The sequence below is a fragment of the Salvelinus alpinus genome, chromosome 5 (assembly GCF_045679555.1).
Source record: "Salvelinus alpinus chromosome 5, SLU_Salpinus.1, whole genome shotgun sequence".
In the NCBI taxonomy this organism is placed as follows: Eukaryota; Metazoa; Chordata; class Actinopteri; order Salmoniformes; family Salmonidae; genus Salvelinus; species Salvelinus alpinus.
Genome location: NC_092090.1, coordinates 17,294,995 through 17,308,695, shown reverse-complemented (window position 1 = coordinate 17,308,695; position 13,701 = coordinate 17,294,995). Strand labels below are relative to the sequence as shown.

The window sequence follows — 13,701 nt, the reverse complement described above, 5'->3', positions numbered from 1 at the left end:
AGCGGTCAGTGGGACAGGTTAGGGACGTGGGACGTGTCAGCATGTAAATAATACATTGTGTTGGAGGATAAACTAAAAGATGCCATTTAATCACTCTTCATCTGTCTCAACTAGGGCTGACTAACCAGACTGAGAGGAAAGGAGGAATAAACCAAAGGAAATTAGGAATAAACCAGAAGAGAGGAGAAGGGGAATAAACCAGAGGAAAGGAGGAGAGGAGAAGGGGAATAAACCAGAGGAAATGAGGAGAGGAGAAGGGGAATAAACCAGAGGAAAGGAAGAGAGGAGAAGGGGAATAAACCAGAGGAAAGGAGGAGAGGAGAAGGGGAATAACCAGAGGAAAGGAGAGGAGGAGAAGGGGAATAAACCAGAGGAGAGGAGAAGGGGAATGAACAAGAGGAAAGGAGAGGAGGAGAAGGGGAATAAACCAGAGGAAAGGAGGAGAGGAATAAACCAGAAGAAAAGAGCAAGAGAGAAAGAGAGGCATGACTAAAAATACCTCCATCTCTTAAACTGACCTTTATGTGTGAGAGAGAGAGACTGAGGGAGTGATGGAGAGAGGGAAAGTGTGTATGAGGGAGGGAGGGAGAGAGAGACTGAGGGAGTGATGGAGGGAACGTGTGTATGAGGGAGGGAGGGAGAGAGAGACTGAGGGAGTGATGGAGAGAGGGAACGTGTGTATGAGGGAGGGAGGGAGAGAGAGAGTGAGGGAGTGATGGCGAGAGGGAACGTGTGACAGAGAGGGAGAGAAAGAGTGTGAGGGAGTGATGGAGAGAGAGAATGTGTGTATGAGAGAGAGAAAGAGAGAGGGGGATGCTTAAATATATATCTCCTTCCTCTTCCCCCTCTCAGACTGTCATCCTCCATGTCAGAGCAGACTATACCATCTATGGAAAGAGGAATGGACAGAGAAAAAGATGGAGAGAGTGATGGTGAAGAATATGGATTCCCCAGCATTGGTCCACTCTGCTCTACACCAGGCCTCAGGGGTATATGGGACTGGGGTTGTATGTGTGTGGAGGGAGGGCGGGCGGGAGAGAGGAGCTCTGCTGGGGGGTGAGAGGGGCGAGGGGGAGAGTGCGGCGTGGCAGCTGAATCCCCCCCGGCCTGTCTAGTGAGGAGCACGTCTGATTGAGCAGCAGCCCACTAACAGGCCCTGACAGCCTGGGCTGCCCTGTGAGGGGGCTGCCTGCCTAGCCGACCAGCCTCCACAATCGCGCACACACACACACACACACACACACACACACACACACACACACACACACACACACACACACACACACACACACACACACACACACACACACACACACACACACACACACACACACACACACACACACACACACCTCTTGTCCTTATGCACTGGCCCTGTGTGTGTGTGGGGGGGTTACCGTGGTAATCTTTGTACAGGGGGTTGGTCTCTCTCTCTGAGCCTCTGAAGGACTCTAGAGCGATGGCCGTGTCACACAACCTGGTTATATTGCCCATCAGAGCTCTGTTCTGTAGGAGAGAGAGAGGGTGAGGGAAAGAGACAAACAGAGAGAGGAGAGAGAAAAATGAGTGATCACAGGTAATTGAAAACCTCCTGACGTCAGCGCTGAAATTAAATTAGGTCATCATTACCCGACGTCAGGACTTCACTACCTGCCGATCGGGTGAGAGGCGATGTGGAGGGAGGGGCAGTTGTTGAGGTTACATGGAGAAAGGTGTGGGGGGGCAGTTGTTGAGGTTACATGGAGAAAGGTGTGGGGGGGCAGTTGTTGAAGTTACATGGAGAAAGGTGTGGGGGGGGGGGGGCAGTTGTTGAGGTCAGATGGAGAAAGGTGTGGGGGGGGGCAGTTGTTGAGGTCAGATGGAGAAAGGTGTGTGGGGGGGCAGTTGGTGAGGTCACATGGAGAAAGGTGTGGGGGGGGCAGTTGTTGAGGTCAGATTGAGAAAGGTGTGGGGGGGGGGGCAGTTGTTGAGGTCACATGGAGAAAGGTGTGGGGGGGGCAGTTGTTGAGGTCACATGGAGAAAGGTGTGGGGGGGCAGTTGCTGAGGTCACATGGAGAAAGGTGTGGGGGGGGGCAGTTGCTGAGGTCACATGGAGAAAGGTGTGGGGGGGGCAGTTGCTGAGGTCACATGGAGAAAGGTGTGGGGGGGGGGAGTTGTTGAGGTCACATGGAGAAAGGTGTGGGGGGTAAAGGTAAACATTAGCAGCAGCAAGGAGGAGATGCTGCATAATATCTTTGTACCACACAACACACAAGTAGAGAGATGTGTATATGTACACTCATGCACAAAGACAAACACACACACAACATGCACACAAGAACACAAACACAGTTGAAGGAGTGATGGGGAGAGGATCGCTTGAGGAGGAGGGCTCCCCCTGCTGGTCAGATCTCCCTCTGATGTGACAGCAGAGAACAAGGAAGAGAGAGAGAGGATTGCAGGGAGAGGGGGAGAAGAATGCAGGGAGAGGAACGCAGGGAAAGAGAGGGAGGGAGGGAGAGGGGAACGCAGGGAGAGAGAGGGACGCAGGGAGAGAGGGACACAGGAAGAGAGGGAGAGAGAGGGACGCAGGGAGAGAGGGACACAGGAAGAGAGGGAGAGAGGAAGAGAGGGACGCAGGGAGTGAGGAAGAGGGGGACACAGGGAATGAGGAAGAGGGGGGCACAGGGATGGCGGGAGTCTTCTATTATTCATCTCCTCAGCCTCTTAAATCATTAACATCCTCCTCTCTGTGTTGGCTGCCTGCCACTGCCTGATGCAGTTTTCATGCCTTCCTGTCTTATCATCCTTTCTTGTTCTCCATCCTTTTCACTTGTGTTCTACTTTTAAAGTATGCATGTCCCCCCAGTCAGGCCTCAGAGCACTTAGAGGCTGAGGTCAGTCACACACAGAAATTAAACCCGGGGTGAGCGAAATTATTTAGCACACATTTTAATTGTACTGTTTAGAAGGGTGGGCCACCAATAGTGTGTGTGTGGTCTGTGATTTTAGGATGGCCAACTGAATGAACATCCTGTCTGTCTCCTCCCTGTCTGATCCGCCGCGTCGGCTTCTCCTTCACATACAGGTAACTGCCAAAATAAAGGAAACACCAACATAAACTGTCTCAATAGGGCGTTGGACCACCAAGACCCACCAGAACAGCTTCAAGGAGCCGTGGCATAGATTCTACAAGTGTCTGGAAGTCTATTGGAGGGATGTGACAACATTCTTTCGCGATCAATTTCATAATTTGGTGTTTTGGTGATGGAAAATAGAGTCTCAGAATCTCCCATAAGCGTTGAATAGGGTTGAGATCTGGTGACTGAGACACACACCCTTTAAACCCCCTATGCTCCTTAGAGACCTCTCTTTCAGTCACTGAGATCTCTTCTTCTAGCCACGGTAGCCAAAAAAACAGGCAACTGGGAATTTTTATACATGACCCTAAGCATGATGGGATGTTAATTGCTTAATTAACTCAAGAACCACATCTGTGTGGAAGCACCTGCTTTCAATATACTATGTATGCCTCATTTACTCAAGTGTTTCCCTGATTTTGGCAGTTACCTGTAGGTCATCAGACAACATATCACAATCAATAAACCAAATGCCGATTTATTGTCGCTTCAATGCAGTTATCCTTTCCCCTATATGCAGTCGTGGCCAAAAGTTTTGAGAATGACACAAATATTAATTTCCACAAAGTTTGCTGCTTCAGTGTCTTTAGATATTTTGTCAGATGTTACTATGGAATACTGAAGTATAATTACAAGCATTTCATAAGTGTCAAATGCTTTTATTGACAATTACATGAAGTTGATGCAAAGAGTCAATATTTGCAGTGTTGACCCTTCTTTTTCAAGATCTCTGCAATCCGCGCTGGCATGCTGTCAATTAACTCTGGGCCATTCTTGCATAATCAATGATTGGAGTTTGTCAGAATTTGTGGGTTTTTGTTTGTCCACCCGCATCTTGAGGATTGACCACAAGTTCTCAATGGGATTAAGGTCTGGGGAGTTTCCTGGCCATGGACCCAAAATATCAATGTTTTGTTCCCCGAGCCACTTAGTTATCACTTTTGCCTTATGGCAAGGTGCTCCATCATGCTGGAAAAGGCATTGTTCGTCACCAAAATGTTCCTGGATGGTTGGGAGAAGTTGCTCTCGGAGAATGTGTTGGTACCATTCTTTATTCATGGCTGTGTTCTTAGGCAAAATTGTGAGTGAGCCCACTCCCTTGGCTGAGAAGTAACCCCACACATGAATGGTCTCAGGATGCTTTACTGTTGGCATGACACAGGACTGATGGTAGCGCTCACCTTGTCTTCTCCGAACAAGCTTTCTTCCGGATGCCCCAAACAATCGGAAAGGGGATTCATCAGAGAAAATGACTTTACCCCAGTCCCCAGCAGTCCAATCCCTGTACCTTTTGCAGAATATCAGTATGTCCCTGATGTTTTTCCTGGGGAGAAGTGGCTTCTTTGCTGCCCTTCTTGACACCAGGCCATCCTCCAAAAGTCTTCGCCTCACTGTGCAAGCAGATGCACTCACACCTGCCTGCTGCCATTCCTGAGCAAGCTCCGTACTGGTGGTGACCCGATCCCGCATCTGAATCAACTTTAGGAGACGGTCCTGGCGCTTGCTGGACTTTCTTGGGCGCCCTGAAGCCTTCTTCACAACAATTGTACCGCTCTCCTTGAAGTTCTTGATGATCCGATAAATGGTTGATTTAGGTGCAATCTTACTGGAAGCAATATCCTTGCCTGTGAAGCCCTTTTTGTGCAAAGCAATGATGACGGCACGTATTTCCTTGCAGGTAACCATGGTTGACAAAGGAAGAACAATGATTCCAAGCACCACCCTCCTTTTGAAGCTTCCAGTCTGTTATTCGAACTCAATCAGCATGACAGAGTGATCTCCAGCCTTGTCCTCGTCAACACTCACACCTGTGTTAAGCTGTATAGGACAGGGGTTCTTCTAGCGCCACTCCTCCCACATTCCACTGAAAAGGCAGAGCGCGAAATTCAAAAAATATTTTTTAGAAATATTTAACTTTCACACATTAACAAGTCAAATACAGCAAATGAAAGATAAACATCTTGTGAATCCAGTCAACATGTCCGATTTTTAAAATGTTTTACAGCGAAAACACCACATATATTTATGTTAGCTCACCACCAAATACAAAAAAGCACAGACATTTTTCACAGCACAGGTAGCTTGCACATAACCAACCAAACTAACCAAGAACCAACCAACCTAACCAAGAAACAACTTCATCAGATGACAGTCTTATAACATGTTATACAATAAATCTATGTTTTGTTCGAAAATGTGCATATTTGAGGTATAAATCAGTTTTACATTGCAGCTACCATCACAGCTACCATCAAAAATAGCACCGAAGCAGCCAGAGTAATTATAGAGACCAACGTGAAATACCTAAATACTCATCATAAAACATTTCTGAAAAATACATGGTGTACAGCAAATTAAAGACAAACATCTTGTGAATCCAGCCAATATTTCCGATTTTTTAAGTGTTTTACAGCGAAAACACAATATAGCATTATATTAGCTTACTACAATAGCCTACCACACAACAGCATTGATTCATGGCAACAGTATTGATAGCGACAAAACCAGCAAAATATATTAATTATTTCACTAACCTTCATAAACTTCATCAGATGACAGTCCTATAACATCATATTACACAATACATATATGGTTTGTTCAAAAATTTGCATATTTAGAGCTGAAATCCGTGGTTATACATTGGGAAAACTTAGCATCTTTTTCCCAGAATGTCCGGATATATTTCTGACACTCACCTATTCTGACCAAATAACTATTCATAAACTTTACTAAAAAATACATGTTGTATAGGAAATGATATATACACTAGTTCTTAATGCAATCGCCGTGTTAGAATTCTAAACATAACTTCAGTACGACATGCAGCTTACGTTATAGCGAGAGCGCGCCTAAAATCTGGGCGCAAACTAATAGTAAACATGTTCGACAGATATATGAAATAACATCATAAATGGGTCCTACTTTTGATGATCTTCCATCAGAATGTTGTACAATGGGTCCTTTGTCCAGAACAATCGTTGTTTGGTTTTAGAATGGCCTTTTTCCCTCTCGATTTAGCAAGCAAAACTAGCCAAGTGGCGCTAAGCTCTCCTTCGTGAACAAACGCAGAGGACGGAACACGCCAAAACTCCCGAAAAAAAATTCAATAATCTGATTAAACTATATTGAAAAAACATACTTTACGATGATATTATCACATTTATCAAATAAAATCAAAGCCGGAGAAATTAGACGTCTATAGCGAATGCTTTTCAGAAGCCAATACTGGTGACCTTTATGCGTCTTCCTGAACAAAGGAATTCGGGGTTGTCATTCCAAGCTCTCTCTTTTGACCATAGAAATACCTAGAAACCCCATTTCACCTCTCACAGCCTATTAACATCTAGTGGAAGGCGTATGAAGTGCATGTATAGTCATAAATTTCAAGCAAATTGATAGGGAGCCCCTGGAACAGAGCCTCGATTTCAGATTTTTCACTTTCTGACAGGAAGTTTGCTGCAAAATGAGTTCTGTTTTACTCACAGATATAATTCAAATGGTTTTAGAAACCTGAGAGTGTTTTCTATCCAATAGTAATAATAATATGCATATTGTACGAGCAAGAATAGAGTACGAGGCCGTTTAAATTGGGCACGATTTTTCCCCAAAGTGAAAATAGCGCCCTCTATCCTCAACAGGTTAACGAGAGAATCACTGACATGATGTCAGCTGGTCCTTTTGTGGCAGGGCTGAAATGCAGTGGAAATGTTTTTTGGGGATTCAGTTCACTTGCATGGCAAAGAGGGACTTTGCAATTATTTGCAATTCATCTGATCACTCTTCATAACATTCTGGAGTATATGCAAATTGCCATCATACAAACTGAGGCAGTAGACTTTTGTGAAAATGTATATTTGTGTCATTCTCAAAACTTTTGGCCACAACTGTACAGTGCATTGACATAGGAACATGCAAATATGTTAGGTGCTGCATGAGTGTGTTTACTTCATGTTGTGTATGAGCCTGAGAGTGTAGGTGTTAGACTATGTGTGTGTTTACACAAATATTAGTCTGTTATGTAGTAAACAGTAGTATGTTAATCAGTTGCGATTTGAATCCAATTTGTAAGTCGCTCTGGATAAGAGCGTCTGCTAAATGACTTAAATGTAAATGTAAAATATGTAAATCTTGATGGGGCAAACATTTTGGGGGTTAATATGCATGCCAGCAAACCCACTACACAACACTAAATACATTAATTGCACTATAATGGTGACAAAACGGTTCTCACAAACTGTTAGGACCTAAATAAAGCTGTCCCAACACCTTACCATTGCTACACATTGCTATCAGCGGAGCCTTGTCTGCAGCAAAACAGTTCATTCAGCCTCATTTATTGCCTTTAAAAAAAACAGCTGACTTGCTTAAACAAATGTGGTTTCTACTGACAATAGAGATGTACAAACTATGGCATAAAGGGGGAGGGCAAGCAGATAAGAGGCAATCTGTAATTTCGATTAAGACATTAATGAGCGAGTGACGACGGACGTAGTCAATATACCTATTTGTTCAGCACTTTTGAAATGTACAGCGACAGAATTGAGAACATGGGCCATTCTTACAGTATTGTCCCTGTACAACAAGTCAGAACCGTAGGATAAATAAAGGGGAAATATAAGCAGACAATGAAAGCTCTTACAATAATCAATGATTACATTTCTCTAACACAGGCTATAGGCTACATGTGCACCACCAAGTCAGAACAGTAGGCAACATTAGGAGGGGAAACGGGACCAAATTATTAGGGTGAGGCACATGGGCTACTAACAGCTTACTACACAACATACACTTAGTATTACTTTCTTAGCTACAGTATACACATCTCCCTGGCATATTACATCATTTATACAGCAGCATACAATACATTGTTGGACTCACCTTGTTGTGCTGTGCTCACTTGAACAGGAAGGTGGCGCGGCGGTCCTTCGAGGGCAAATTTTGTCATCAAACTTTGTCATCAAAGTCTGGCATTCTCTGGATTTATGGTGCTTTCAAGACAACTGGGGTTGAATCATGATGACGTCAGTGATCTTCAGGTCGGACCTCTAGAGAGGCCAGAGTTCCCGACTTGCAATTCCGAGTTGGATGACCGTTCAACACGTATTTTCCCAGTCTGAGCTCGTTTTTTTCAGAGATTTTCAGAGTTCCCAGTTGTCTTCAAAAAAAAAAAATCACATTTCACAGTTCTGAGATTCCAGTTGTTTTGAGCGAGGCAGAAGTCATGCTGGACTGACACCATGGCCAATGTTGAATGTTTATCTTTTTAAGCTTGGAAAAGAGACCCTTTAACCTAGACTTAAGACCACACACCCACCCCACTGAAGAGCAGGCTAGTGACAGGCTAGATTGTCGACTTCATTAATGATGACTGCTAGCCTGCAAGCTAAAATGTTGTCCAATCAAAGCTGCAGTAGATACAGTTGAAGTCAGAAGTTTACATACACCTTAGCCAAATACATCTAAACTCAGTTTTTCACAATTCCTGACATTTAATCATAGTAGAAATTCCCTCTTAGGTCAGTTAGGATCACCACCTTATTTTAAGAATGTGAAATGTCAGAGAGAGAGAATCATTTATTTCAGCTTTTATTTCTTTCATCACATTCCCAGTGGGTCAGAAGTTTACATACACTCAATTAGCATTTGGTAGCATTGCCTCTAAATTGTTTAACTTGGGTCAAACGTTTCGTGTAGCCTTCCACAAGCTTCCCACAATAAGTTAGGTGAATTTTGGCCCACTCCTCCTGACAGAGCTGGTGTAACTGAGTCAGGTTTGTAGTCCTCCTTGCTCGCACACGCTTTTCCAGTTCTGCCCACAAATGTTCTATAGGATTGAGGTCAGGGCTTTGTGATGGCCACTCCAATATGTTGACTTTGTTGTCCTTAAGCCATTTTGCCACAACTTTGGAAGTATGCTTGGGGTCATTGTCCATTTGGAAGACCCATTTGCGACCAAGCTTTAACTTCCTGACTGATGTCTTGAGATGCTGCTTCAATATATTCACATAATTTCCCTCCCCCATGATGCCATCTATTTTGTGAAGTGCACCAGTCCCCCCTGCAGCAAAGCACCCCCACAACATGATGTTGCCACCCCCGTGCTTCACGGTTGGGATGGTGTTATTCAGCTTGCAAGCCTCCCTCTTTTTCCTCCAAACATAACGATGGTCATTATGGCCAAACAGTTCTATTTTTGTTTCATCAGACCAGAGGACATTTCTTCAAAAAGTACGATCTTTGTCCCCATGTGCAGTCGCAAACCGTAGTCTGGCGTAGTCCTTGCTGAGCGGCCGTTCAGGTTATGTCGATATAGGACTCATTTTACTGTGAATATAGATACTTTTGTACCCGTTTCCTCCAGCATCTTCACAAGGTCCTTTGCTGCTGTTCTGGGATTGATTTGCACTTTTCGCACCAAAGTACATTCATCTCTAGGAGACAGAACGCGTCTCCTTCCTGAGCGGTATGACGGCTGCGTGGTCCCATGGTGTTTATACTTGCATACTATTGTTTGTACAGATAAATGTGGTACCTTCAGGCATTTGGAAATTGCTCCCAAGGATGAACCAGACTTGTGGAGGTCTACAATTATTTTTCTGAGGTCTTGGATTATTTATTTTGATTTTCCCATCATGTCAAGCAAAGAGGCACTGAGTTTGAAGTTAGGCCTTGAAATACATCCACAGGTACACCTCCAATTGACTCAAACAATGTCAATTAGCCTATAAGAAGCTTCTAAAGCCATGACATAATTTTCTGGAATTTTCCAAGCTGTTTAAAGGCACAGTCAACTTAGTGTATGTAAACTTCTGACCCACTGAAATTGTGATACAGTGAATTATAAGTGAAATAATCTGTCTGTAAACAATTGTTGGAAAAATTACTTGTGTCATGCACAAAGTAGATGTACTAACCGATTTGCCAAAACTATAGTTTGTTAACAAGAAATTTGTGGTGGTTGAAAAACGAGTTTTAAATGACTCCAAGCTAAGTGTATGTAAACTTCCGACTTCAACTGTATGTGATTTGACATAATTTTATCTGTGGCCAATGACGTTGAATCTTCTTGGATGGGCACTTCTAATGTAACTCTCAGGCAGCACCCAAGGGGCTTGAATTTCGAGCTCTACCCTTAGATTTGGCGGTGACGTAGTGTCCCCATGAGTGACAGATCACTGAGGAAATCACGGCGCAAATAGAGAACATTACCAACCCCTATGTTCTGTATTTTCCACTGGCTGCCCCTCCACCAAAGAAAGTACTGAGCTAGGCTGAAGCATTTTGGAGATGGCTTACTCAAGAAAGCAAAAAAGAGACCAAGTTTGTATGCGGCTTTATTAACTCAATAATTATTTTTTTAAATGTACATTGTTTCCAAACTGATATGTGACACGTATTAATGTCAACATTACATGCAAAACATGCATCCACCCCAAAATAATATATATTATTAGTTTTAGCTAGAAAGGTAGGGATCAAAACTAGTGGGGCTCTGAATGACGGGTGTGTGTGATGAGCAAGGGGACCGAGGTCCTGATTAAAGTTTCAGGTGGACTGTGGCACTGGGCGGTGTGAGGAGGCTTCCTGTGCATCACTCTTCCTCGCTGGGTGTGGGTGTTTAATAATGGATAGAGCGGCCAGTGTAGCCCAACTAGCCCCACTGCTGCCAGTCTAGACTGTCTGTGGCTGAGAGAGACCAGACTAACCAACTAGCTAAATACAGCTTCCTCTATCACAGTCACGTGTTGCTATACCTCCAAAATCATGTGGTTGTTACAGGGTGGAGGGGGGTAGAGAATCAGATATGAAGGGTTTAGTATTCAGGCCAGAGAGGGACAGTCGGGGGTCACTCCCATCAGAGAAGGCATCGTTGTCCATACTACCTCTCAGGACAGGGTTAGGGGTACCGGGTAGGGCCGGGAACATACCAGTATCACGATTCTTGTTAGTATCATGGCAAGGAAACAAAACACATAGCGGATTTAACTTCTTTAGGAAAACAGCCCAAATGTTGGAAACAAAACCTCATTATGATGTCATCTATAGTCCCATGTATTTATGTTCCAAGCAATAGCATACAATAAAGGTTAAATTATATTGATCAAAAATTAAAATTATTAGTGGGTCTTATGGTTGCGGAAGGCTTATATTTAGCCTAGATATAATTTTATAAGCGCTGAATTCATTAGATTATTGCTGACTGTTTGAAATGCAGTGTATTTGACCTACAATTGTGCAACAAAGCTTATTTAGAGAAAACGTTAAAAAAATATACTGTATATCATGAAATCGCCCATAAATTAGAAAAATAAATAAATCAAGATATGATTTTTAGGCCATATCGCCCAGCCCTACATCAGATCGGTCTGGATGTCTGTTCTAGCGAGTGTGTTTCTGTGGCTGAGTTTCTGGGAGAGAGCCACCGTCTGCCATATGCCCCTACCTACTCCACACTGAGGGTCCAGAATAAGGACGAAAACACACACACACACGAATAAAGTAGTCAAACTTAGGCAGGAAATGCCAACAACGAACAGTGAGCAATTGTATAAAAAAATGAATCATGAAAGATGAGCATTGTAAGTTTGAAGTGTGGGAGAGGTGAAAAAATTATTGTTATCGATCAATAATGACAAACCTCCTGACACTGAGAATGGTAGCTGACTCTATAGCCACTCCTATCTGTCATATCTTTCATCTGAGCCTAGAAGAAAGTCTTTGTCCTCAGGCCTGGAGGGAAGCCAAAGTCATTCCACTACCCAAGAGTGGTAAAGTGGCCTTTACTGGTTCTAACAGCAGACCTATCAGCTTGCTGCCAGCTCTTAACAAACTGTTGGAATAAATTATGTTTGACCAAATACAATGCTATTTCTCTGTAAACAAATTAACAACAGACTTTCAGCATGCTTATAGAAAAGGGCACTCAAAATGTACTGCACTGACACAAATGACTGACGGTTGGTTAAAATAAATTATAAATTGATAATAAGAAGATTGTGGGAGCTGTACTGTTAGATTTCAGTGCAGCCTTTGATATTATTGACCATTACCTGTTGTTGAGAAAGCTCTAAAAAAAGTTATCTAATAGAACTCAAAGGGTTTTCTTTAATGGAAGCTTCTCTAATGTCAAACATGTAAAGTGTGGTGTACCGCAGGGCAGCTCTCTAGGCCCTTTACTCTTATCTATTTTTACAAAAGACCTGCCACTGGCATTAAACAAAGCATGTGTGTCCATGTATGCTGATGATTCAACCAAATACGCGTCAGCAACCACAGCTAATGAAGTCATTGAAACACTTAACAAAGAGTTGCAGTCAGTTTTGGAATGGGTAGTCAGTAATAACCTGGTCCTGAACATCTCTAAAACTAAATTCAATGGTTGTAAAGATGGGGAGAGGTCTGTCCGTAATAAAGAGACGCTCTGCTTTTTTTGACACCACACTCCACAAAGCAACTCCTGCAGGCTCTAGTTTTATCTTATCTTGGTTATTGTCCAGTCATACGGTCAAGTACTGCAAAGAAGGACCTAGTTAAGATGCAGCTGTTCCAGAACAGAGCGTCACGTCTTGCTCTTCATTGTAATCAGAGGGCTAATATTAATACTGTGCTTGACAGTCTGTCTTGGATAATAGTTGAGGAGAGACTGACTGTGTCACTTCTTTTTATAAGAAACAATGTGTTGTACGTTCCACATTATTTGAATAGTCAATTTACACACAGCACCGACACACATTCACCCCACTAGACATGCAACCAGGGGTCTTTTCACAGACCCCAAGTCCAGAACAAATTCAAAGAAACGTACAGTATTATACAGAGCCATGAGTGCATGGCTCTCCTATCTCATATAGCGCAAGTGAACAGCAAACCTGGTTTCAAAAAACAAATAAAGCAACACTTCACGGGGTGACGCCTCTCCCCCATGTGACCTACTTGTTGTGTGTATGTACTGACATGTGTAACTGATAGATGAACACACACACACACACACACACACACACACACACACACACACACACACACACACACACACACACACACACACACACACACACACACACACACACACACACACACACACACACACACACACACACACACACACTACATGTTAATGTTTTAAATATATGTAAATTGTAAATTCTTGTCTTTTCGTTATGTGTCGGACCCCATATAAGAATAGCTGTCGCCATTGGCATCGGCTAATGGGGATCCTAATAAATCTAATCTAATCAAATAGAACACACAGAATATGTAAAGATGCATGTAATTACTGCAACAACAACAACCAACAAAGAGGTTCAAATCAAATGTGTATAGGTCACATGCTTCGTAAACAACAGGTGTAGACTAACAGTGAAACAGTCCTCTGAACGCACTGAACAGTCCATTAGAGCCTAAGCCACATGCCATCCCTTCTTGTCCAATGGATGAATGGCTGAGGACTCCCAGAATAAGAGTCCAACATAGAGCCTTGTCCCATTGAGAGACTGGGTGGCTAAGCCAACATAGAGCCTTGTCCCATTGAGAGACTGGGTGGCTAAGCCAACATAGAGCCTTGTCCCATTGAGAGACTGGGTG

The 13,701-nt window shown here is 43.4% G+C and overlaps 1 protein-coding gene across 3 annotated transcripts in view; it reads right to left on the bottom strand.

Annotated features, from left to right (window-relative positions):
* The window catches only part of elp4 (elongator acetyltransferase complex subunit 4), a 139,685-nt gene that overhangs the window by 68,644 nt on the left and 57,340 nt on the right, over positions 1 to 13,701 (bottom strand). For 2 of the 3 annotated variants that reach the window (XM_071399901.1, XM_071399902.1), the window contains exon 8: positions 1,398 to 1,506. In XM_071399901.1, the coding sequence (XP_071256002.1) occupies positions 1,398 to 1,506 (109 nt within the window). Of the gene's footprint in view, positions 1 to 1,397; positions 1,507 to 10,435; positions 11,062 to 13,701 lie in introns of those variants that run through there. The other variant, XM_071399904.1, reaches the window with a different exon arrangement.